Below are 23,176 nucleotides of genomic sequence, written 5' to 3' on the forward strand. Positions count from 1 at the left end.
TTGTTATAATCAAGCTACCTGTCGGCACTTGTCTCCTGAAGGCGATTATTCATGATGGCAAAGGCACCCACCCCGCCGGAGAAGCCGTTCTGGCGAACATGGCTCTGTCTTGGATTACCATGAGCGGTCTCTGAGAGTTGCTTCTGTAGAATGGCCAGAGAAACCTTGTTGGCCATAAAGTCATTGACTGAGATCATTTCTCCAGACAGTCTGCGCCCTGTCAGATAACCTCCATCTGGTCCTAAGCCAGCATCAGTCTCACTATCACAAACTGTTTCCACTGATGCATTAGTGAAGCGCTTTCCTGTCACTTCGTTAGCCGGGGCAGGGTGCACGGCGTTGCGTTTTTGAGCCCTCTGCCGGGAATGTCCCGGTGGAGGGTGGTGATTGTGCCGCTGGTTGGGAATGCGTGGAAAGCAGCAGCAACAACAGGCCTGACCTCGTCTTCTGTAAGGACGGCCACGGCACGGACACTGAACCTTGTTGCAGTCCAGTTTGCCGAGGATCCAGTTGAGCGTCTGCTTGATAATGATGGAAATGACATTGAACAGGGAATAAATGCAACACACACCCATGAGGATGAAAAGACAGTTGCCGAGACGGTAGGCTTCTTGAGCATTATAGCTCTCCCGTTGGCTGCTCACCACATCCCCGAAGCCAATGGTGCTGAAGGCCACAAAGCAGAAGTACAAGGACTCAAAGTAGTCCCAGTCCTCCATGGCAGAGTACAACGCAGACGCACTGCATGCGATCAGCAGAGCGGCGATGCCCAGAATGAGCATTACGTAGTAGACCGATGGTTTCCAGCCCTCCAGACTGTCATCCTCGCCCCTGGCCTCCTCTCCTCCCATGCCGGAGCGGCGCAGTTGGCGCTCGTGACACCAGCGCATGATGTATGCCAGCATCGTGATGATGCGCTCCAGGAAGAGGTTGAAGAAGAGGATTGTTGCTGCGCAGCCAAGGAGTCCGTAGAATATCAAAAAGATCTTACCTGCAACGGTGACAGGAGTGGCCATGCCAAAGCCTGGAAGGAAATAGGAAACAGGTTCTGTTTTTGCTGATGTATTTTTAATGAATTCATTCCTATTAAAAAACATCATGTCACTTTAACTGCTATAGTTTTATGTCTTCTGTGGAACACAAAGATTTTTTTTTCACAAAATGAAGCTTACAAACTGACCAAAAACATAATTTGTATCTAATTTATGCTTTTGGTCACAAGAAGAGCAACAGAAAATAACTTTTGGCAACAAATATGGCCGGAAGCATCTTGAGGTGGGGCAAGTTGGAAATAAATATTGGAAACAAAATTTATGACAGAGGGAAATTTAATTTTTTGGAAGTATAACATTTTTGCTAACAAAAATAATTAATATTATATTTCCATCAACTTTGTTAACTTATTTAATAAGGTTTTCTGTATCTTTTTAATAAATGAAAACATATATAAAAACTAAACTTTTTTTAAAAAAATGCTAATTCTGTCATCATTTACTGTACTTGCCCTCACGTGGCTCCGTGGTTTTTATCCAATTTTAGTTTTTAGATGTTTAGTTTTTAGTTATTTTAGAACTTCAACTTAAAACCTAAACGAAAATGAGAAATGTTGCCTTAGCAACTAGTTGAATAAAAAAAGTAATTTTTTTATATTTTATTTTATTTATTATTTTAAATAATGTTTTATCGCTTTAGCCTTAATGATCAATAACAAACCTGCATGAAGCTCAAACAGTAGAGCATTGTACTAACAATGGCATGGTCATGGGTTTGATTCCTAGGGAATGTATAAACTAATAGAATAAATATATCATTTGAATACAATGTATGTCACTTTAGATAAAAACTTCTATGTAAACTATGATTTCTGTAAATTTTCTTTTTGGCAAATTTATTTGCAGTTATCAAAATCTGAATGCATAGATGACGTTTTATGAACTCACCAATAGTGGAGATCACTGTAGCAACAAAGTAGAAGGCCCCTGAGAAATCCCAGCGGGGCCTAAGTTTGTCCACACGGATCCCAGCCACAAAGGCCTCCTCATATTGCTTTAGCAGGACATGTAAGGATTTCAGGTTTATGCTGTTTTGCACCGTGAAGTTGGCCAGCTGTTCGTCCCAGCGCTGGAGAGCCTGCAGCTCAGAGGGATGCTCGAGTGCGGAGAACACCACCGCCCCACACAGCAGGTAGAGGAGGATGAGGGCCGCCAACAAGCCAAAACGGGCATTGTCTTCATTCAGGTGAAGTGGGAGGCAACAGCTGTTGCTGACATCTCTTCCACGTGGCATGACTTGATCACCAGCAGGAAATGACAAGAACAGGCAAACATGCACAGCCACAATAAACAAACACTCTCACTTACAACCAAAACAACCATAGATTTGGCCTTAAGAAGATGTATAGAGTCACATGAAAACTCTTAAGTTGCTCTTGTTTTCAGATACAGTTCAAAAATGAAGGACAAGAGTGTTCTGGACAAAGTTCCATTAACATTCTTCATCACTTTCTCCAATGGCACCATCGTAAAAAGCAAGGTTATCAGGTAAAATGACACATGGTCCAGGAAATAAGACCTCCAGATACACCTTTTGGGTTAGCAGGTAACAGTAGGCAGGCATGTGCAAGATTGCTATCTTTTCCCATCTCGCTGTCCAAGTATACCCGGTGTCACACCAGTCAGTAATAATGATGTGGTCTTTATATAAAATCATCCTTGAGCTGGCTCAAAACAAAACAACAAACTACTTTAGTCAAAATGATTATAAAGAAATTTATTTAAGCTGCAAGTGCAGTACATTAGTATCACAAAAGATCACTAGATCTTGATTTTTTTTTTTAAGTTAGCATGCGCACAGTTCTACAGAATAGAACATTGTTTTATTAAACATTATACATATTTTAATAGCACTATTAAGAGAAATTATAAAAAAAATTAATTAGATCACTGATTACTATCAACACATGGTTGGCTATTGTTAGAAAATAATTCCCTATAGGTGATAATGAATTATTTGTTTATCACAAACAAACTTTTAGAGTGGTGAAATTCAAGGTTACCTACCTGAGTTATTATTTAATATCATCAAATTTGATAAAGAGCACCGTTGATGTCACCATAGTCCTCCAAACCATATTGCTATGTTAATGGAGCGAGTCAAACGTGGTGAAAACCTTTAGTTAAACTTAATAGGCGCCGTTTATTCCTGGCAAGTGTGAATCCTTGGCAGTGCGTTATTGAATGATGCAGCTGAGGAGTAGTGTGAGAGAGAGAGAGAGAGAGAGAGAGAGAGCGAGAGAGAGAGAGAGAGAGAGAGTTGCGGGTATTTTTTATACATCGCACTGATTCAAATCCTTCGAATCCTAAAAAGATTATTTCACTGATTCATTCGATGTTCTGAGTTCTGATTCACTTAACCGATTAAATAGCGTCTTATCTTCTGAACGGGGAGAAGGAACTAATACCCTAGGCTACTATTTTAGGAATATTTATTTGGGCTACTATTTTTTATTTATTTTTTTTTTTTGTGACAAAGGGTGAAAAAATGTACAGAAAATTATAGAAAACGCTTACAGGCCTATTCTGAATATCCAAAACGATTGCAATATTTTGAAAAAGAAAAAAAAAGATGCATACAAGATCCAAACGCGCTTGGTGCCTAACAAGGCAGCTCACTAGGTTTTAAACACAGTCAGAGAGACCGTATTGATTACTGCCGTTTATCAAAATTTCAGGCTTGAAGTCCTGAACCTTATAATTTTCAGAGAGGCGACATAGACATTGGAAGTCGGGCTTAATTTTCATTTATTTTCAACAGTTGCTGATATAAAAGAGGTCCACTGTACATCTTCGCCGTTAAAATGTACATTTCTATATATATATATATATATAAAATTTTTAACTTTGCATTTTAACTGTTATTCCCTTTAAAAAATAAAGCCATCTTTACTACAATACATTTTATCCCATAAAAAGAGAAAACATCAGTAACCTATTTTTTTTTTCTTTTTTTTTGACCATGGTAATTTCTTATGGACTGTAATGATAAATACCTAAACACTCACAAATCACCCCCTACCCCATTACAACCATCTCTCTCTGAAAATGCAACTTCAAGGACATTCAACAAGTCCAATTTAAAAGCTTTAAACAACTGACAGACCACCATTTGCCTGTTGCTTCACTGACATTAAAATATTGCTTTGTTTGATGTTGACAGACAAAAATATAGCCATGTTACTCTCTTTTTATTGTGAGATGCGCTTAGATGGCTGAGACGATATTGCTTTGTTCTCTCTGACCTGCCCACCCTTGCCTTTCATCTTGGTTGCCAGCTCACAAGACTGTATTCCCCCATCATTAGAGTACTGGTCATTGCTTGTAAGTGCCCAGGTGCAGTAGAGACAGAGAGGCTATATCAAAAGAGTGTGTGGTATTTTATTCATAAACTTTGTCCTAAATCAGAAGACAAGTGTTTTGGCAACTGCTGCCTTGAAACCGAAAAGACAGCAAAAGCCATGTCTTGCGTTTCTATTATTCCAAACGCAGCAGCGCTAATCATGGGTTTGGGCTCTGAGTGCTACACTGTCTTTAAAGTCATCAAGAGATCTGAGAAGTGTGATCTGCATAATGTAATTCATCACAGGTGCTGGGTGATGAATATAGTGATCGCCCAGCTCATTATAGAGTCTTTCCCTTTCCTCTTATTTTCCCTCTCTCTTTTCTCTTCATCCACCTGACCGTTCTCTTTCTTTGTTGTCGATGTGTTAAAATCAGTGCTCTCCAAACTGGCCTGCTGTAAATGAATGAGTCGTTGTTCAACTCAAAGTGCATTATAAAGTATAATGCACTTTAATGTCACAAGACATGATTGATATGAGAACCTTTATTTCAGGTTTGAAATATAAGATTCAAATCAAATCAAATCAAACATAATTATACAAGATTATGAAAAACTGAGCATATTCAGTATATCACAGTTTAGATAAAGTTAGATACACTTGTCAAAATACAAAAAGAGAAAGGCAGACAGAAATAAGGAGGAGAGATGTTTTGGTCAGTAAACAGCAGTGAAGGTCCGAGCTGCAGTGACGTGTTCAGTGGCCAGTATCTAGTGCTTGAACCTTAGAGGCAAACAGCAGCACATTCTTCTCAACCTCGGCATTGAGCTCTCGCTGCGAAGCCCTGGGATTCTTCTTCACATAGTCAGCTATGCTCTGGATACATTCCCTCTGTGGAGGCAGAGCATCATGTCACAAACGTTTGTCTGGTCTACAGTCAATGTGTTCTATAATACATTCTGTAACTTGAATTAAGATTGATGTTAGGGTTTAATGGATTAGACTGGTTTGATTGTGATGTTGCATTCACAGGGCATTTGTCAAAGTAAATTACTTCTAACATTATACAATTCAGTACAGTATAAAACAATATACGCTATTTACACTACAACTGTGAAATCATTAAAAAGTGAAAAAGAAATATTTTAAAAAAATATATAGTAAAACAGTAAATATTACTACAATTTAAAATGGAATATTCCTGTGAAGCTAAATTTAGCAGCCATTACTCCAATCTTCAGTGCCACATGATCCTTCAGATATCATTATAATATATTGACTTGGTGCTCAAGAAACATATTCTGTTAATATAAAGGTTGTAAACATTTTTTGCTGCTTAATATTTTAGTGTGAACGTTTTTTCATGATCCTTTGATGAATAGACAGTTGAAAAGAACAGCATTAGAACAAAATCTTTGCAACAGTGTTAAAGTCTTTGTCTTTTTTAATCAATTTAATGCATCCTTGCTGAATAAAAGTATTAATCTTTTGTTGTTTCCTAAAAATGAATGAAATAATATTAATCCCAAAACTTTACCTATTACCTATTTCATTATTTGACAACTCTACTTTCTAAAACTATACAGTATACTATATTATACTAAACTATGCTATACGTTTTCTGAAAAGTTCTTGAAATAACAAAAATTTTAATTTATTTGTGACATTTGACTAATATATCAGGATGTAACTCATCTAGATACGTTACATATTAAATTATGCATTTTAAAGATCACATTTTTCAACTCGTACAATTTCTATTTTACAACTATGCATTTATATTTGTATATACACTTGTTCTCATGGCAAAGATAACTGAGCTGAAGTTGTGTCATAACGATTAGGGAATCTAGTTTTACAATTTTCCTTTATTAAAGAGCTGTACAACCACCACGATATTTTTTGTGAAGTCAAGAAAAAACAAATGCATCTTATCTTACCCTGTAAGCATCTATTCGGCTTTGCCCAGAGAGTCTGTCCAGAAGCTCACGGGCCACCTGCACCCCAGTGAGAGCAGTGAGCAGCTCCTTACACTGAACACTGTCCGTCTTCAGCCAGCCCAGAAGAGCCAACTGCAAGCCGACATATCAACCACAACCATTGAAAAACATTCAAACATGGTGCTATATTTCTGTTTTCGTATTCCTGAGCTGCATTGGAATACGTTTAATAATAATAACAAGCAAATAAATAAGTAAACGGAGCTGAACTAGGCTGCATGTGAGAGAATTGACTTTTGACACCAACCTGCTGAATCAACTGGGCATCTGTCATCCCGTTTCCTTCCGCCATAATTTTGTTTTTTTTTATCTTTGGAGAACAAAATTCAGTGCGTATTCCTATTGTACGAGATTATTACTAATAAGTAAACTATGAACTAAACAATTAAACGCTAATACTTCGTAGTTTGCTTTTGTGACACCACTGACTTGATTTTCCTGTTTACATTGCTTGTTCTTCTTCCTCTAAAGTAAGAATTTATTTCGCAATTGCGCCCACTTCTGGAAAGGCAAGTCATTACTTGAGGATATTTTTTTTTTCTCGAATAAAATAAAATACCTGATGAAAGGGATTCATCAGTCTATCTTCGGTAGGGTCTTCATTTGCTGAGTCTCGTGTCATTCTAAAGTTGTTTGTAGAAAAGGAGATGGAGGTCTGCATTCACTTTCATTGCATTTTTTCCATACAATGAAAGTAAATGGTGACTGTCTAGTCCACATGTTCTTCGTGGGTGGATCTTGTGGGTGAACATAACTATATGCTATAGGGCAGGGGTGTCAAACTCAGTTCCTGGAGGGCCGGAGCCCTGCAGAGTTTAGATGCAACCCTAATTAAACACACCTGATCCAGCTAATCAAGTCCTTCAGGCTTATTTGAAAGCTACCTGGTATGCGTGTTGGAGCAGGGCTGCGGCCCTCCAGGAACTGAGTTTGACACCCCTGCTATAGGGTATCAGACTAAAAACTTTATGACTTTCCTAATATTTTTACAATACACAAATGTATTGTACAACCATTTAAGCACTAGGACAAGTCACGCTTGACATTATTTAGACATCACAATATTTTTACTTTCATAGTTTTACCACAATGTTAACCCATAGAAAAAAAATGGTAACATCAACTATTATTTGAACAGGACAGAGGTACTATAGCAGAAAAAAACTAAATTAGTATAATTGTGTTGAATCATTTCAGAAGCGTAGTGCCAACAGATATGATCTTTAAAGACTTCATTATATTGATCCTAACAGTACATAATACATCTAGTTGACACACTTAAAAAAAAGAGAATACTGATATAGCAGCAAAAAATATGGTTCTGCCAGTTAATGTGCATAAATAAGATATAAATAACTTAAATGGGTTCATTGTATCTAGCTTCAACTCCTAAAACACTTCATGTTGCAAGTTTCCCTGAGAAGAGAGAAAGTCTCAGTGGTATTTCCATTTAAATAACTGAAGCCATGGAGGTGATATCCCAGAAAACAATATGTATTTGTGAGCTTTTGCTCTTTGCAAGACACATTACGTAAAATTTGAATACAGTAATTATTATATAGCCTAGATTGCTATGAGTGGTCAACTGTCCTCTTTGGACTTGCTGAATGTTCCAAGTTGTTTAGTGTTTACATCTTTAAGCAGTTCGAGTTGGCGTTGGCCTCGCCGATAAAGATATTCTATGTGCATGACGTCAGTCTTCTTGATGGCAGCATTGGCACGGAATTCATCTCGTATTCTCGGTATGAAGCCCGGCTTGTCCTGAGCTGCACGCAGAAACTGCCGATACAGGGATAAGACCTGTTTCTGGAGTTTGCTATGGCGCGCCATAGTGTGCTGGATCATAAAACCACAGCGGTCTTGATGGGAATGACAGTGGTTTCCTCAGCCTGCGAAGGGAAGTAATGTAGTAAATGCATTGAATTATGTTTTCATAAGATCAGAAAATGGGTAGTTGATTGATATTTTGGTAACAGTTGGTAACCCTGTGGTGCTTTTTCTAAAGAAGTATTTTACATAATAGTATTATTATTAGTATTTTGCATAATTTTTATACACATGAAGTTTTATGATGTCATTAATTAAGAGATATGGATTTTTTTTTTTTTTTTTTTAAATGTATTTGTCACACCACATTAAGTGAACTGCAAGTTAATTTAAAGAAAATCTACAGGCAAAATCACTATTTTTTCAGCATTAGTCAACTAATAGAAAGAAAACATCCAAAATACGCACTTAAGTTTTTATATTATTACACTTCATCTATTTGCCTCTCTAGATTTCAGTTTCTTTCAAGGCACTTTCTCAAAAAAAAAAAAAAGAAATTCTCATACACTGAGCCAGAAATCTCCACTTTAACAGCATTTACACAGAACATACTTTACTGTTCTATTCCTATCAATATTCTGAAGGTTCCATATATCATTCAAATTATTAATAAGGCATTTTATTCCTAAAACATGATGAAAATATATTTACTTTTCGGCTGTTGACACTATTTTATGATTTATGGAGAAATACTACCTGCAAAAACCTTCAACTCTAATGGCAACAAAATGAGACAAGACGTTTGAACCTGCTTTTATCCAATGTTTAGATTTCTGGTCTGGTTTGCAAATTCGTGCATATTTAATTAGATAATCCCTAATTTGCATAGTTAAAATGTGTAATACAAAACAGCTGACTAAATATTCAGTGATAAATCGTGTTGTTTAAAATGGTTTTGGATTTACAGCATGCCACACTGCTAAAACTGAGTGATATTCATATGATCAGACTCAAAAATAGTGATAGCAACACCCTACCTTGTCAGTTACAGTGCACGATGTCATTGGTTATTATTATAACACCCAGACTCATCAACGCCGTTTATTATTTGTTGTAAGTTATAAAACGTCTTGACAATGACAGCAGAGTCACATAAACTGTAACTGTAGTTCCCGATGTGACCTGTGCTGTGTGGTGCTGGCGTTATGAAACGCTGTAAGCGCCGGATACACTGCCGCCTAGTGTCCAGGCTGTATAGCGACACACAAGACAAGGCCGACCAGATTCAATGTTCCTCCTTTATTTAGATATCGACTATCCGTCCATATCATATCTGCAACTGAAAAATACTTATATTTTATATTCAGAATTACACTATAAACAGACATATTAACATATTCAAGTCACTGATGCAAGTCTTTTCTCACGAGTTCAAGTCAAGTCTTTCAAGGTCAAGTTTTTAAGTCTCAAGTCCTTTTGTACGAGTCCATGTTCAGTTTGAAATGCTTTTTTTTAACATGCTGCAGTTTAGTTTGTTGTAGTACAATTGACATTTTTAATCACAAATTCATTTCTGAGGGATCTGCTTGGACATTAAATAATACTTCTCTTTAAATAAATTATATTGGGTTTCGCATGACAAAGGACATATTTTATGCAATTTACTGTATTCACTATAAGAGATATGTTATGCCTATTAAGAAATTAGTATTCATTTTCATGGGATTTTATCTAAAAATTGTTGCATTATTCTGAGGGAAAAAAATGTCCTTGTAGATCGAAAGAGTTTCACATTCAGAAAAGTCTCGAGTCATTTGCTTATCAGTCTAGTCAAGTCTCAAGTCTGAATTTTTTGCCACTTAAGTGTGCGTTTCAATTTCTGTTAGAAAATACTAACATGTGATTGAACATTTAGCTACAAGACATTACACACTGCTTACTTGAGAAAATTATTGCGAGATTAAATATAGAAGTTTATCAGAACTGTTGTAGAATTATAGAGCTTGATTGTAGTGCATAGTTTAATAATCCCTTATATAGCATCAGGTTCACATCCATTCCTGAGCTTGAAGATCTACTTTGCATTCTATTGATTTTATTGCAGTTATTGAATAGATGACTAAACATATGTAAACCTTTTTTGGCACAGATAATAATATTATTTTGTCTATACAGTGCATTACTAGATAGCAAAACTATCTGAAGGCACGATACTGATTGACTAACGTGTTAGAAAGTCCAACGGTAAGCATATGTCAGGATATAGGATGGCAGCCTGAGAGTATACAGTACGTTATGCATCTCTGAGAACGGTCACTGATATTAAATATCCTAAAGCAGTGCAGCTGAGGTATAGACCGATCCACGACGGATGTGGTTGGATGTAATATTATAGCATCCTAGAGCCGCAGATACTCAGCCAGGAAGACCACAAGTACTTTGATGAGATTCTCCACAGTGTGACTGTGAACTTTGTCCGATGTGTCCTCCAACGTGTGCAGGAAAGAAGGGAATGGCGTAGCGATTATGTGCAGCACTGGAACTCCTGCAGTCAACGAGAGAAAGAACGAATCAGAACAAGAATGGCAATATGTGTGTATGTATACATTTCTGCTTGTCAAAGTGATCTATGGTCTTACCTCTCTGAAGGAAAGGAGTATGATCATCTTCAACTGGCCCCATATTCACATCCTTTATGAAATAGGTCAGCTCTTTGGGATGGGAAGACAGGAGCCCCAAATTATGAAGTCTCTTCTCTTAGAAAATGTAAAAATATAAATAGAGGAATCAGAGGGTGGATATAAACTACCTATCATTGGGTCTATGTTTAAGCCATATAATTATAATTTTTATAACAATCAAGGATATTAATTCATAATCATCTTAAATCTTGTTAAATATTGCTAATTAATCACTGAACTTCATTGATATTGTTTTTCTTATCTTTTAATCATTACGAACAGGGTTTGAAATGAGCTTCTTCACTAACAAGCCAATTTTGCAACTGAACGTTCCATTCAGAAGAACTTCTACAAGCCAAAGTATCAGAAATAAACCAGACTGTCAAACTCACATCTTACATTTAAATATATTTATTATTAAATGTTATTCTGAATCAAAGAATTTTCAGTTTTAACACAGTCAATCATTGTTTGCGGATACCATAAAAATAATAAAATATATATATTTTTTAAATCTGTGATTTCTTATAAAACAGTATTATATTGTCATTTCCAAATATAGCTCACTCCAAAATTAATGCTTAATGGTACACACAGGCTGTCAATTCCTAATCAGAAATCATCTGTTTCTTCACAAAGTCAGAATGTTGAAGCCTCTCCTCCATTGACATCCATTAAAAAGCCAACCCAAATAATATGATAATCATAATAATTTGACAAATTGGCTAGCGAGTTCATATGTGATTTTCAACCACATTTGGCGGGTGTTCATTTCAAACGCTGCATATAATGTAGACATAGATAACTCAATAAATGTTACTTCCTTTTACAGTAAGTGGTTTATAGTTTGTCTACTCTACATTAAGCCACTGCAGATCAAACATTAGTTTTAAGAGTTTTTATGAGCATTAATGATTAACCAGGATACCTTAGTATTAATGGAAAGTCAAATCAGTCTCACCAGCAGCGATAAGGCGGTCAAACCAGCGAGCTGTGTTCTCAAAGTGATTCACAATCATGGGATCAGGGGCACCAATAAGGTCCAAAAGAACAAGGAGATCCTGCAAATATCAAATATTTATGATTCATAGATACTTAAAAGGATAGTTTAACCAGAAAGAAAAACCTTATGTTGTTCCAAACCTGTATGACTTTCGGTCTTCTATAGAACAATGCTTTGATCTATACAATGAAAGACCAATTTTGGATTGATTTTCATTGTATGGACCTAGTGTGTGTTTCACAAACAGAAAGTCACAGGCAGAGATGGGCACAAATACATCAAAATGTATTTAAATACAAATACAAAATATTTTGTGGGAAAATGTATTTAAATACAAATACAGTATTTTGAAAATACACAAAATACATTTGAAATTGGCCATCCAGTGAAGTAACACTATTAAGCCTGTTTACACCAAGAACGATAATTATAAAGGTAACTCTATTAGTGTATTCTAAGTATACAATGCAGTTGTGTCATCTGTCACTAAATGCTCAAGCTCTTTAAAGCAGAAATGATTCCAATTGGCTGTCAATGTTTTTATCATTCATCATTTTTTGTGCTGCGCTAGTTGTGGTGTGCTATCTTCTATTCACTTAGATTTAGGATGTACTCACACTAGGGGATCTGATCCGTGCTTGAGTGCGATTGACCCCCAAAGTCCAGTTCATTTCACAAGTGTGACTGCTCTGTACCGTGTCCAGTGCGGTTCGTTTAACCATAACCCGCTTGAAGAGGTGGCTCGGGTGTGGTACACATGGAGTGTGACCGCTAACCGCGCTGGAGCATGGAACAGTTAAAGGTGGGGTATGTAATTTTTCAAAAACACTATAGAAAACTGAGTCAGGGCCGAGTACCAAAACAAACTTGTAGCCAATCAGCAGTAAGGGGCGTGTCTACTCATGATGTGGAGGAGAGAGTGTTCAGTGAACAGCTGAGCCGAGTGACAGAAAGAGATGGCAGATAAACAAAAGCGGAAAACGTCTTCGGAACGATAAGGCAAGAAGTGGGACCCGTGTAAATATCGGATCAGCTTTCCAGTGCTTGAGAGAACTCAAGGAGCGGAAGGCCTGCGATCGGACACTGAGGTTGCTTTGTTTCTTCGCAATAGGGGAGTAACAGCGTGTCTACACCGGAAGCACCATGCCGCAACAGCTAAAGTCTGCCTACACTGGACACGATAAAGAGACTGTTGAAAATCATTTGAAATTTGTGTAAGCACGTCATAAATAGAAAGCGGCAGCAGTTTTCTGTCGGGGATTTGTTGCAACGTATGTGTGGGGCGGAGCTATCAAAATAGGGGTGAGAGCCTATAAGGGTAGGGGCGTGTTTGTTTTGGTGCTTTCAAATATCAACATTGGCTTCCAGAAATCGCTTGATAGCCCACCTTTAATGTACTATTTTTGTATGCGCTATTGTTATCATAATGACAGCAAAAATATTTACAACTTCTTGGATATCACGCTTTTCAATTAATTTAATTTGAGTACATTTAGATTTACAATGAGTCTGGTTCTCATCTTATTGATGAACAGGTATTGTAGTTTGCGTGTAAAGCTGCAAATTCCACCATTATACCTCTGTAATAATCCTGTGATATCTGTTTATTAGCGAAAGGACAATTGCGCTTGGGTTTTAGTACAAGGCAGCTGTGCCTAGTGTGAATATGCCCTTAGAACGATTTAAAAATATATATATTTCTTTATTATTAGCATTAGTTATCTTTGTCTTGGGGTACACACACAGAAAGCTGCTTATTACTCATTTATCCATGTTTCTTTATCACTCTGACATGTCAATAGCTCCTGCCTACTAGAAGCTCCACAGATATAATCGCATACCACGACGATATATAAACGATATAGAAAAAGTTAAATCGATTTACACTTTATATCATCGCCAACATTTATATTGTCATATCGCCATAGCAACAAGTAATGATTAAAGTTTAATGAACACATTTGACTAGCTAGTTGATAAAACCAAAATCTGACCAAAAAAAAAACTAACAAGGCTGGCTAGTGCTAATGCTATGTTCCACTTGCTAGGTTTTTTATTTTTACCTGCTGAGACAGGTATGCTTTTTTTTCCCACAAAAGCAAGATCACCTTGTTTTAATGTTAAAGACATGCACATAGCGCAATAACCATTTCAAGCATTTTGTATGGTTTATACACAGCAAAACAGCATGTATTTAACTGAAAATCCAGAATCATCAACAAGCTAACTGTAAAGCTAGCACTGTGAATGATGATATAGTTGTCAACAAATGGGATGCTACATTTTATTCAGAATTAAATATCTTAAATATCTACGAAATATAGATATCTTAAAGATTTTCCCATGAAAAGCATGAAAGTGACATGTTTGAGCTAGTTGATACAGGGAACCAGCAGTCTAATAAAGAAGTTGATTGGCAAAAAGTATTTTATGTATTTTGAAAATACATTTGATTTTTTTCAAAGGTATTAAAATGCAAAATGCAAAATACAAAATAATATTTTGTATTTCAAAAACGTATTTTAAATACATGTATTTGAAATACTGCCCATCCCTGGTCACAGGTTTGAAAAGACATGAGGTTAGTAAATGATGGAAAAATTTAAATATTTGGGTGAACTGTCCCTTTAAAAACAAATGCACACACACACAATGATCCTGACTAACCACAGCATTCAGCAGTGTGGTTTGTTCAGAACCCGGCGGGTGAGGAATGCGGGACATGGAGTCTGCGAGGTGCCGTGAACCATATAGAGAGTCTGTCTCAGACCACTCCTCGAAAGCTTCTCCTCCATCAAAGAAGACCAACTGCAGGGTCACCCTGGACAGCTTCAGAAAAAAAAAAAAAAAAAAGAATCTCTGTAAATGTGAACAGCCAATCAAATGTCGCAAAAATCAATAATGATTCCAATCTTGGAGTTGTTGCTCCAGGATTCTGTTTACTAAGGATTTAGAATCATTTAAAATAATGGCCATCTTTCTAGTGTACCACCTGGCCTTCACAGGAAGATGCTTTATTCTGCACAAAAAAAAAAAAAATCAATTGCATGTCCCCAAGGATAAGAAAATCAAAAAATCTGGTATTCTACAGCTGCTACTGTATGTAGGTTGTTGTGAGGATCTTCTCTTCTTATCAAAACCCCTTCCAGTCATGCAGTGTTTTGTAGCTCTTGGCTTTATTACAAGTTAAGCAACAGAACTGACTCTGACATCTACAGCACTGCGACTATTCACAAGTCTGAGAAAGGCTTAAATGACCTCCTCAGAGACATGATGATCCACTCTCTTCATCTCAGAACAGCGTGTATTTATGAGCTAGTGGTGCTATATGTCTCCAAATTCAGTTGGTAAACCAATGACCTCTGAAAACAGTCTTGAAATTAAGATGTACCACTTTGTCTTACCAGCTGCTTGTGCTTTTTGAGGTGTGAATCCAAAGCGGTGACCAGTTCCAGCATCATAGCACAAGGCACGGCTGAATCACTGGCACCCACAAACACCTTCTGTGGGTCACTAGGATCTGAAGGTATAAATTTGGAATCATAGTGACATGCCAGAAGCAGTCGGCGAGGAGCCACTGGGTCCAACACGGCCAGGACATTAGAGAAGCTAACAGGGCCACGAGGGGTTTCAGAGATGAAGGAGTCCACTTCTACAGACCAGCCCGCCGAAAGAGAATCCAGATGAGAAAAGATGTGCTAGGATCACAGAATAAATGAGACATCAGATTATAGCATATTTAATAAAATCTGAGATTTAACTGAACTAAAATCCAGGCTGATAGTACTAAATCGATTGTGTCTCACTTTTCGAACAGCCCGACTCCCACGGCTTCCTGGTTGGCGTTCAGTGAGAATGGGACGCAGTTGGGAATACCAAAGTCTTTCCCAATTCACCTGCGAGACGAGCCACTTCACTTGGGCAACAGTGGGTTTACCTGGCTGGTGCTTCAGCTATGAAAGGTTAAAGATGGTAAACGTGGAAGGTGAATAATAATGGAAATAGCCATTAGTTGTGTGCAAATGTAATGTAAAATTGCAACAAAATTACAAATAAAATGATGGTTTTGGATTACGGTAACCAAATAAAGTTGATATAAATAAAGGTCTCAAATAAGAGTTTCAAGATGCCATAGAAAAACCATTTTGTGTTCCTCGAAGAACCTACAGTGGTGGTCAAAATTATTAGAACTAATAATTTCACCAGCTAAAAAATGGTTTTAAGTCAGTTATTTCAATCTTTTGCTGTAGTGTGTCAGTAGGAAATATCAGTTTACATTTCCAAACATTAATTTTGCCATTAATTGTAATAATCCAGTCTAACAACAGCCAGTGTTGCACACTGAGATCTGATCTGATCTGATCATCATCCAGTCTGTCTGGAATGACATGAAGAAACAGAACAAACTGAGACAGACTCAATCTAGAAGAACTGTGGCAACGTCTCCAAGATGCTTCAAGACACCTACCTGCAAAGCTCCAGTAAAGTTTTAGGCACTTGTGTAAAAATGCTGTAAAATGAGGACGCTGTCAAAAATAATGTTATAAAAAGATTTTCTTTATCAACTAACTTCTATTAACTAAATAATAAACTTTTGGTGTGACCATCCTTTTGGTAAAACCGTTTTTAGCTGGTGAAAATACTAGTGTTCTATTAATTTTGGCCACCACTGTATAAATAAAGTAAACAGTTCCTAAAATAACCCTTTTTTCTTAGCGTGATGTACATTTTATTAATCTAAACAATGCTTTTGTGAGAAAATCACCCTTTTGTGGAATAGAACGTTTCCAAGGATGTTAAATGTTTTTCATGGATCCTAATGAAAATCCTTTTTTTTTTTTAAGAGTGCAAGTTAATTATTAGCTAGTATAACTGTGGACCAGCTGGTCAAACAACTAAGGACAAGCTAATGACCATCTTCCACCACATAATGCTTGAACCAGCTAAAATAAAAGGCTGTTATGTTCCAAAACACATCTACAAATTACTGAAAAGTACACAAGAAAATTAAATCCATTAAAACTGAATGTCTGTAGACCTCTTACCTTGTCTTTGAATAGGTCTGGAGGTTTGGGAGGCAAGTCATACTCTGTTGTTTGCTGGTTAGATAGTGATACTGCCAGTGTTAATGTCATTGCCACCAGCACGCACAAGCACAGCAGCAGTAATCGCACGCGGCACATGCGTGCGTGGTCACAGCGCGCGACGGAACAGTTCCACCTGACAGTCGCTGCTTTGTACCGTATGCTCTTCATCTTGTGTTTACGAGAGATGCCAAATTAAGATTAAACCTGCATGGAATGGAAATACAATAAACAGTTAAAAATCACGAATCGTACCACAAAGCTGACTTATTTAGACGAAACAAACTAAACTACGATTCCCAATTGCTTAGAGTCATTGTTATAATTTGATGCATTTAGACTCGATCTGATTTTTTTCCGTTTATGCATGCATGCAGTTATAATAATTGATCAACTAGAACACTTAACATATACAATAGAATAAGTCATACAATTATTATATTGATAAATAATTAATAGCACAGGCGTAATTCATGCAAACAGCGAAATTAAATGGCGAAGCACTTAACTTGTTAGTGCCCACTAAAGATGCAGAGCCTAAAAAGCAGATTTTGCCTGACAGACACACTCACCAGCAGCAGTCCGGGACTGGCACAGGCACACCACTGTTCTATCAAATAAATGAACGGAAATGAGCAGCTCATAGTGCTGATCGACGAGAGGACTGAGTCTGGGGAACATTCATCACAAACGCCGGTCTGTTTCGTCCTTGACATGCATCTTGACGACGCAGCCTGTAAATAATCGTATTCTCAGTTCTGCAGTCGATGTTATTGAGACAGAACAGACAGCGATCTGCGCAGCTCCTCTCTGTACTCATTTACTTTCGGCAGTATTACAGGACAATAAATATGACATATATTCACATGCATTTGAACATAACTATGGGGAAGCAATATGTAGTCAACATTCAATAATACGTTTAAAATATCTAATTAACACATTCTAAGATGTAGATTGAAGGTAAATAATTTATTTTGGCAGACAACTATTTTATTATTTTTAATTAACTTTCGCACAGATTTGCACATTTTAGCTTTATTTGTGTAATTTATGCAGTGCACCCCTAGTGTCAACAAAAGGAATGACAAAAAAAATGGATTTCAAACAGGTTTCCATAAAACTTTGGGGCATTGCTAATGCGAATGAAGATGGGGATCGAAACATAATTATGTCTATGGATCAAAGAGTTTGATGGGGATCTTGCTTTCTGAGACAGCCACGCCTCCAAGTCACATCATTGGTTGGGAAATGTTGCTATGTCATGCTGGTCTTCTTGATGTGCAAACACAGTGTTTTAAAATTTTACGAAAATCTGCATACAAATGGATTGGTTGACACTGAAGAAAGTGTTTTAATATAAAATAAAATATTCATAAGTTTTTAAAGTTCAATATAAACGTGCATGGCCAAACAGCCCAGTAACGAAGTCACGAGGTCTGCGTAAAGGACCTACTGGGAAAGTCTGATGCTTCTCCTTATCCAATCCGCGTAAGCGCTGAAGCTGATTGGCTCTTTTTTTGACCAATGGCATTCTAAGAAGAAGTTCTATGTTGGAGATTTAATTTACTCGAATAGTCGCAGTAGTGCATTCCATAGAGAATTATTCAGGTAAGGCAACTATACATACACAGGAAAATATGAATCCATTTAAAACGAATAAACACTTAAAATAAAAGCGACATATCAGTTATTAAAGAAGTATGCGAACCTGTTTACACACCAGCATAAAAAATATTGTAAAATAGTATGGCATTGAATAGTAGTGCGCGAAATTAGCGCATTGGTACTCAGTCAGCTGTGATAAAAATTATTTTTAAATGCTATCGTTTACAGTGTATAATACATGTGTGTTATATAATAATGTGTGTGTGTGTCTTTCTCTAGGTGTTAAAACACACTAATCTAATAAAATAAATGTTCATTTGCTACATTGTATGAATAATGCATATAACGTTAGTTAAAAATAATTTATCTAAAACAACATATTGTATGTGTCCACAGGACACCCTGATAAACATGCTGCAGTGCTTTGAGTTTCACCAGAGTCACATTCATACTAGTCTGAAGAGTCACCCTCACCGTCTATCCGAAAACAATGAGAGAAGTCAGCTGCTTTATTATTTATGCTCAGTCCAAGTTTTTTATGCATATGTTTTGAAATATAGAAGGGGGTATGTGATGTATACTAAAAACTATGGCCTGTGTGTGTCTGCAGAATCAGAGTCAGAAAGTGAAGACACTCCATTATCTTGCACACCACCACAATTCCTAAAAGCCAAGAACATGTACACCTACAGTCGCATAAACAAGTATACAGGTGAAGTTTTTGTATTTAAAGAATTAAAAGAAAAAAATCTTACATTGTATAAAATGGTATTTATTTCCACTTACACTACTGTATGCATACATTTATAAACAGTACGATTAAGTGACAAAAAGAGGGACCCACAGAGCAAAAACTCTGAGAGATTTATCATAAATGCTGTGGAGGAGCAAGAACACAAGCATGTGTGTGAGAGACAAAGCAGTTTGTCAGAAGTCCAAACTGCGGAGGAGAAAGCCCTGTGGCCTGTTGATGATAGCGAGCCATCACAAAGCTCTATAGACTCCAACTCCACAACTTCCTCTTTCAATACAGGTGAAAAAATCTTGTCTTTCTTTGGTGTTAGATATCAATTAAATAACATTCTGAAACTTAAAGGATACTCAGGGTTATTTTCTGTTATCAGGGAGCACTGAGGCTGAATCTACCTGTAGTTTCTGTGAATTCCAGACAGGAAGTGAAGATGGAAGCCCAGGGACAAATATATTGGATACTCCTCCATCCAGGTTTGTATATTGGATATTTAATAATGTTTGTGAATAGAGTAATGACAGCTGGAGATGTACCCATGTGCAAACTTGTAACTCATTTTTATGTTTCACTGTATCTTCAGCTCAGGAATTCTTCTGAAAGACCCCATGCTTGGAGCTTTTCCAGCTGCATGGAAAAAGCGTTTTCCTTTCAGCCCTACACTACCAAAAGCACCAGTACTGCCTTTGCGTCCACCTCTTCGGGAAGCAGATAGCCCGACCCTCAACCCATCTCTGCTCATATCACCTTCTCAAGGCCTGAGCCGTTCTCTCCATCCAGAAGGACGAGAGGCACTACAAAGTAAAGATAATCCATACAGGACTACACATACTGTATATTATTTGATTCATTCTATACTAATTATAGACTAGCAAGTATACTACAATCTCAGTAAAAAGGTACAAAAGCTGGGGCAGTACTTTTTCAAAAAAGTACATCTTTGTACTTTATTTACTTTAAAAGGTGCATAATAGTAGTTTAAATGTACATATTAGTACATCAAGTGTACATATTTGTACCAAATTGGTACATATTAGTGCCTTTTAAAAGGGTACCGCCCCACTGACAGCTTTTGTACATTTTTGTCTGAGCATGTATTTATTAAATAGATGCATTAGTTGTTTTATGAATAATGTATTGTTTAAAACATTTAGGCAAAATCAGCTTGAAGCCAAATGTGCACATTACTGAGAGTGTGAAATTACAAACAAGACAGTGTTACTGCAATGCTGACTGAACAATATTTTTTTACCCTAACAGCATTATTTGAGGACGTGTGGGTCACCCCAGAATCTACTGTCTTAAAAAGTCCCATTTGGCCAGGCAGCTTTGCAAATGAATCAGTAGGCCAAATTTTGTGATCCTTTGTTACCTGCACATACAGGGGTCCAAAACTCAAAACTGAGATCACAGTGAAAATCTGGGATTAACCCTCAGAGTCCCAGCAAAACAGAACAGCAAAGTTTGTGTATAGCAATAAAATAATACTTTCACTAAATAGGTGTTTCTACACGGTGTCTAGTGATTGAAAAAAAGCTTACATGCCCTGACATTTTGAACGTACACTGTCCTCCAAAAGTTTAGAAACGCCCTATAAAAGTGGGGTTTTGGACACTATTGGCATGAATCCTTTTTAATTTGTGATAATTTTGCACTGATAAGGGACAACACAAACTACGAAAACATATTTTATTACATAAACAGTTTATACATAGAAAAAACTAAAATTTTCCATTCATAAAAATATCCACCATTAGCAGCTATTACAGCTCTTTATAATCTGGCCATCCGAGCTGTCAGTTTATTCAAACATTGACTTTGAATTGGCAATCAATTGTTGAAGGTACAGTATTAAGGTGTGCTGACCCAAAAAAGCAAACGTGGGCCAAGTTTAAACCAGTAACCAGGCATCACAGCTGGCAAAGGGGCATGTCTGACTTTGACATGTATATATTGCCATTATTATGTTTTATTGCTGGTCTTCAATGATAATGTCAAGTTACTTACTTTACATAATGATGTAAAATTAATTGAAGAATCTGCAAATAAGCAACTTTGTGACACTGATCATGTGATTCCTTTGTACAGACGGTCAATATTTCACTAAAAATGTTATGCTGAAAATAGCAATGACAAAATTGGAATTAGAAAAAATGAAAAAATAGAAGCATGTTCACTAGTTGACTTTTGGACCCCTATTGTATATTAGAGTAGTGAGACACTGTTTTACAATGAGCGCTCTTATTTATGTTATCTATCTTCTCTGTTCTTCAAATTGGCAGTTTGTCATGAGTGCTGGAAGTAGCAGCAATCTGTCCTTCAAGAGTGAGGAAGAGAACAATAGTTCTGAAGATGAGACCCCAAAACAACTCGTTCCTCTGAAAAGAGCAAGAAAAGAGTGTTCACACAGGCACACTTCAAGAAGAGGACGTGTTACAACACAGCCAAACCCTAAGAAGAAATGTGTGAACGGCTTCATTATGTTCTGCCGAATTAACAGAAAATTATATATCAGGTCTGTATGAGTATTATTTTTCTTACTTCAATGATAGAACAACTATTAGACCCATTTAAATATATTTGAATATATAATGGAAGACTTTTTATATTCTGTTGGAACAGATCCTATCCTGGCATCCCATCCACTACGGTCACCAAAGAGTTAGCCAATCTATGGCACATCTTGCCCAAGAAGGAGAGACGTTTGTACTGGTAGGAATTCTCCAAACTTCTTTCAGGCTTGTCTGTTGCAATACAATTTCATATAAACCTCTCTCCGTTTTTAGCTTGAAAGCCTGGAGCTTCAGTTGCCAGCAGAACCGCAATGTACGTGCTCAAAAACACGAGGCAGAAATGAAGGCAGAACGCTTTGTGCCCAGTCCACTGCACATGTTACTGGCCTATAGAGACAAGTATGCAGCTGTCAAATGAAGGTTTTCACACCTCAATTACATGCTTGAAAGAAAAACAAGCCAAAAAGACTATTGGTGTTTAAACAACTGCATTGTATAGTTCAATACAGTTTTATTAAGGTTAATAACTTTTGTGATTTAACACAATTGCATCTCAGGGATTTTAAAATAACTAATTTATTGTGTTTTAATTATATTTTTTATTTTTCTACTGTTTTTTTTTTTATCATCATAGAGCATATTTACATTTTCAGTGTTTTAATATTATATATAATAGCATTTTTCATTGTTAGATAAAACATTCAGACTTTTTATTACTTATTTATAACAAATGGCAATTGTTAAGTATCTATCTTCATATATATTTATATATTTATTATAATGTTTATATTAAGCTGTTTTGTAGTTTTTAAAAGCCTTAACCTAATTATTCAGTAAGAAGCCCTAGAGGAGCTCTAGTATTTGTTCTGGTTTGTACTGTGCTGTTAATAAACCTTAAATAAGTTCAGTTTGTTTGGGTTTTCAAGCTTGCATGAAACCTGCACCAGTAAAAAAGTTCAAAAGAACTGGAACATTGTTATTTGTAAAATGCTTTATACGTTTCTACATAACCTCTGCCCCTAAATGTGTTTGTTCATGAAATATTTTGGATAATTTGATTAAGCTTTCAGTCACCAATGGCTTCATACATGTCTTTACATTCATTCTGCAGATTTTTACCTCCCAAATCAGTGCAAAATATCCAGATATTTGTAGTCTGTGCTTGCTACCCTGCATTACTCCATCTCTCCAGGTGTCGTGTTTAAAATTTTACTGATTTTGTGTAGTTGTGCAACTGCACAAAGGGACTCTTCTCTCAGATGCTGGTTGCTAATGCGAAGCTTCAACACCTCAGCAAGAAGAGCCACCTTGTCTCTCTTCTCCTGAATCAGAGGGCAGAGGAACACATGGTGCTTGTGAGCGTGTTTGTCCTCTATGAGAGCATGTATACACTCATTTATTAACTGCTAAATGTGCCTCACCTTCAGCAGATCACT

At 36.8% G+C, this 23,176-nt stretch overlaps 4 protein-coding genes across 4 annotated transcripts; 1 reads left to right on the top strand and 3 right to left on the bottom strand.

Annotated features, from left to right (window-relative positions):
- Nucleotides 1-14: 14 nt before the first annotated feature.
- Nucleotides 15-2,286, bottom strand: kcnk12l (potassium channel, subfamily K, member 12 like; the record flags this gene model as incomplete). Its single annotated transcript, XM_079405816.1, has 2 exons — nt 15-1,024; nt 1,941-2,286. The coding sequence occupies 2 exons, from the start codon at nt 2,284-2,286 to the stop codon at nt 15-17; spliced, it is 1,356 nt and encodes a 451-aa protein (XP_079261942.1).
- A 1,724-nt stretch (nt 2,287-4,010) lies between these two features.
- On the bottom strand, nt 4,011-6,808 carry LOC306862026 (uncharacterized protein). The gene is made up of 3 exons (XM_079404608.1): nt 6,584-6,808; nt 6,277-6,408; nt 4,011-5,227 (listed from the first exon to the last, which is right to left on the bottom strand). The coding sequence occupies exons 1-3, from the start codon at nt 6,626-6,628 to the stop codon at nt 5,093-5,095; spliced, it is 312 nt and encodes a 103-aa protein (XP_079260734.1). The 5' UTR covers nt 6,629-6,808; the 3' UTR covers nt 4,011-5,092.
- A 579-nt stretch (nt 6,809-7,387) lies between these two features.
- On the bottom strand, nt 7,388-17,613 carry qpctlb (glutaminyl-peptide cyclotransferase-like b). The gene is made up of 9 exons (XM_079405112.1): nt 17,444-17,613; nt 16,833-17,078; nt 15,594-15,740; nt 15,192-15,485; nt 14,455-14,616; nt 11,746-11,845; nt 10,743-10,859; nt 10,542-10,648; nt 7,388-8,225 (listed from the first exon to the last, which is right to left on the bottom strand). The coding sequence occupies exons 2-9, from the start codon at nt 17,040-17,042 to the stop codon at nt 8,178-8,180; spliced, it is 1,185 nt and encodes a 394-aa protein (XP_079261238.1). The 5' UTR covers nt 17,043-17,078; nt 17,444-17,613; the 3' UTR covers nt 7,388-8,177.
- Nucleotides 17,614-18,461: 848 nt separating this feature from the next.
- Nucleotides 18,462-22,158, top strand: meiosin (meiosis initiator; the record flags this gene model as incomplete). The annotated part of the gene is made up of 8 exons (XM_079405040.1): nt 18,462-19,191; nt 19,294-19,512; nt 19,604-19,703; nt 19,811-20,028; nt 20,488-20,570; nt 21,510-21,742; nt 21,850-21,939; nt 22,014-22,158. Exons 1-8 carry the CDS (start codon nt 18,816-18,818, stop codon nt 22,156-22,158), a joined length of 1,464 nt encoding a protein of 487 aa, XP_079261166.1. The 5' UTR covers nt 18,462-18,815.
- Nucleotides 22,159-23,176: the final 1,018 nt, after the last annotated feature.

The sequence above is a fragment of the Barbus barbus genome (genome assembly GCF_936440315.1).
Source record: "Barbus barbus genome assembly, chromosome: 43".
Taxonomy (NCBI): Eukaryota; Metazoa; Chordata; class Actinopteri; order Cypriniformes; family Cyprinidae; genus Barbus; species Barbus barbus.

What these genes read in the sequence shown, in the direction of transcription:
- qpctlb (XM_079405112.1), bottom strand. Translation starts at nt 17,042, where the DNA reads ATGAAGAGCATACGGTACAAAGCAGCGACTGTCAGGTGGAACTGTTCC. An exon ending in CAGACCTATTCAAAGACAAG is followed by an intron (nt 15,741 to 16,832) that starts GTAAGAGGTCTA and finishes AACCTTTCATAG; the next exon opens with CTGAAGCACCAGCCAGGTAA. An exon ending in TCAAAAAGCACAAGCAGCTG is followed by an intron (nt 14,617 to 15,191) that starts GTAAGACAAAGT and finishes TTTTTTCTGAAG; the next exon opens with CTGTCCAGGGTGACCCTGCA.
- LOC306862026 (XM_079404608.1), bottom strand. Translation starts at nt 6,628, where the DNA reads ATGGCGGAAGGAAACGGGATGACAGATGCCCAGTTGATTCAGCAG. An exon ending in ATGCCCAGTTGATTCAGCAG is followed by an intron (nt 6,409 to 6,583) that starts GTTGGTGTCAAA and finishes GTCGGCTTGCAG; the next exon opens with TTGGCTCTTCTGGGCTGGCT. An exon ending in GCCGAATAGATGCTTACAGG is followed by an intron (nt 5,228 to 6,276) that starts GTAAGATAAGAT and finishes CTGCCTCCACAG; the next exon opens with AGGGAATGTATCCAGAGCAT.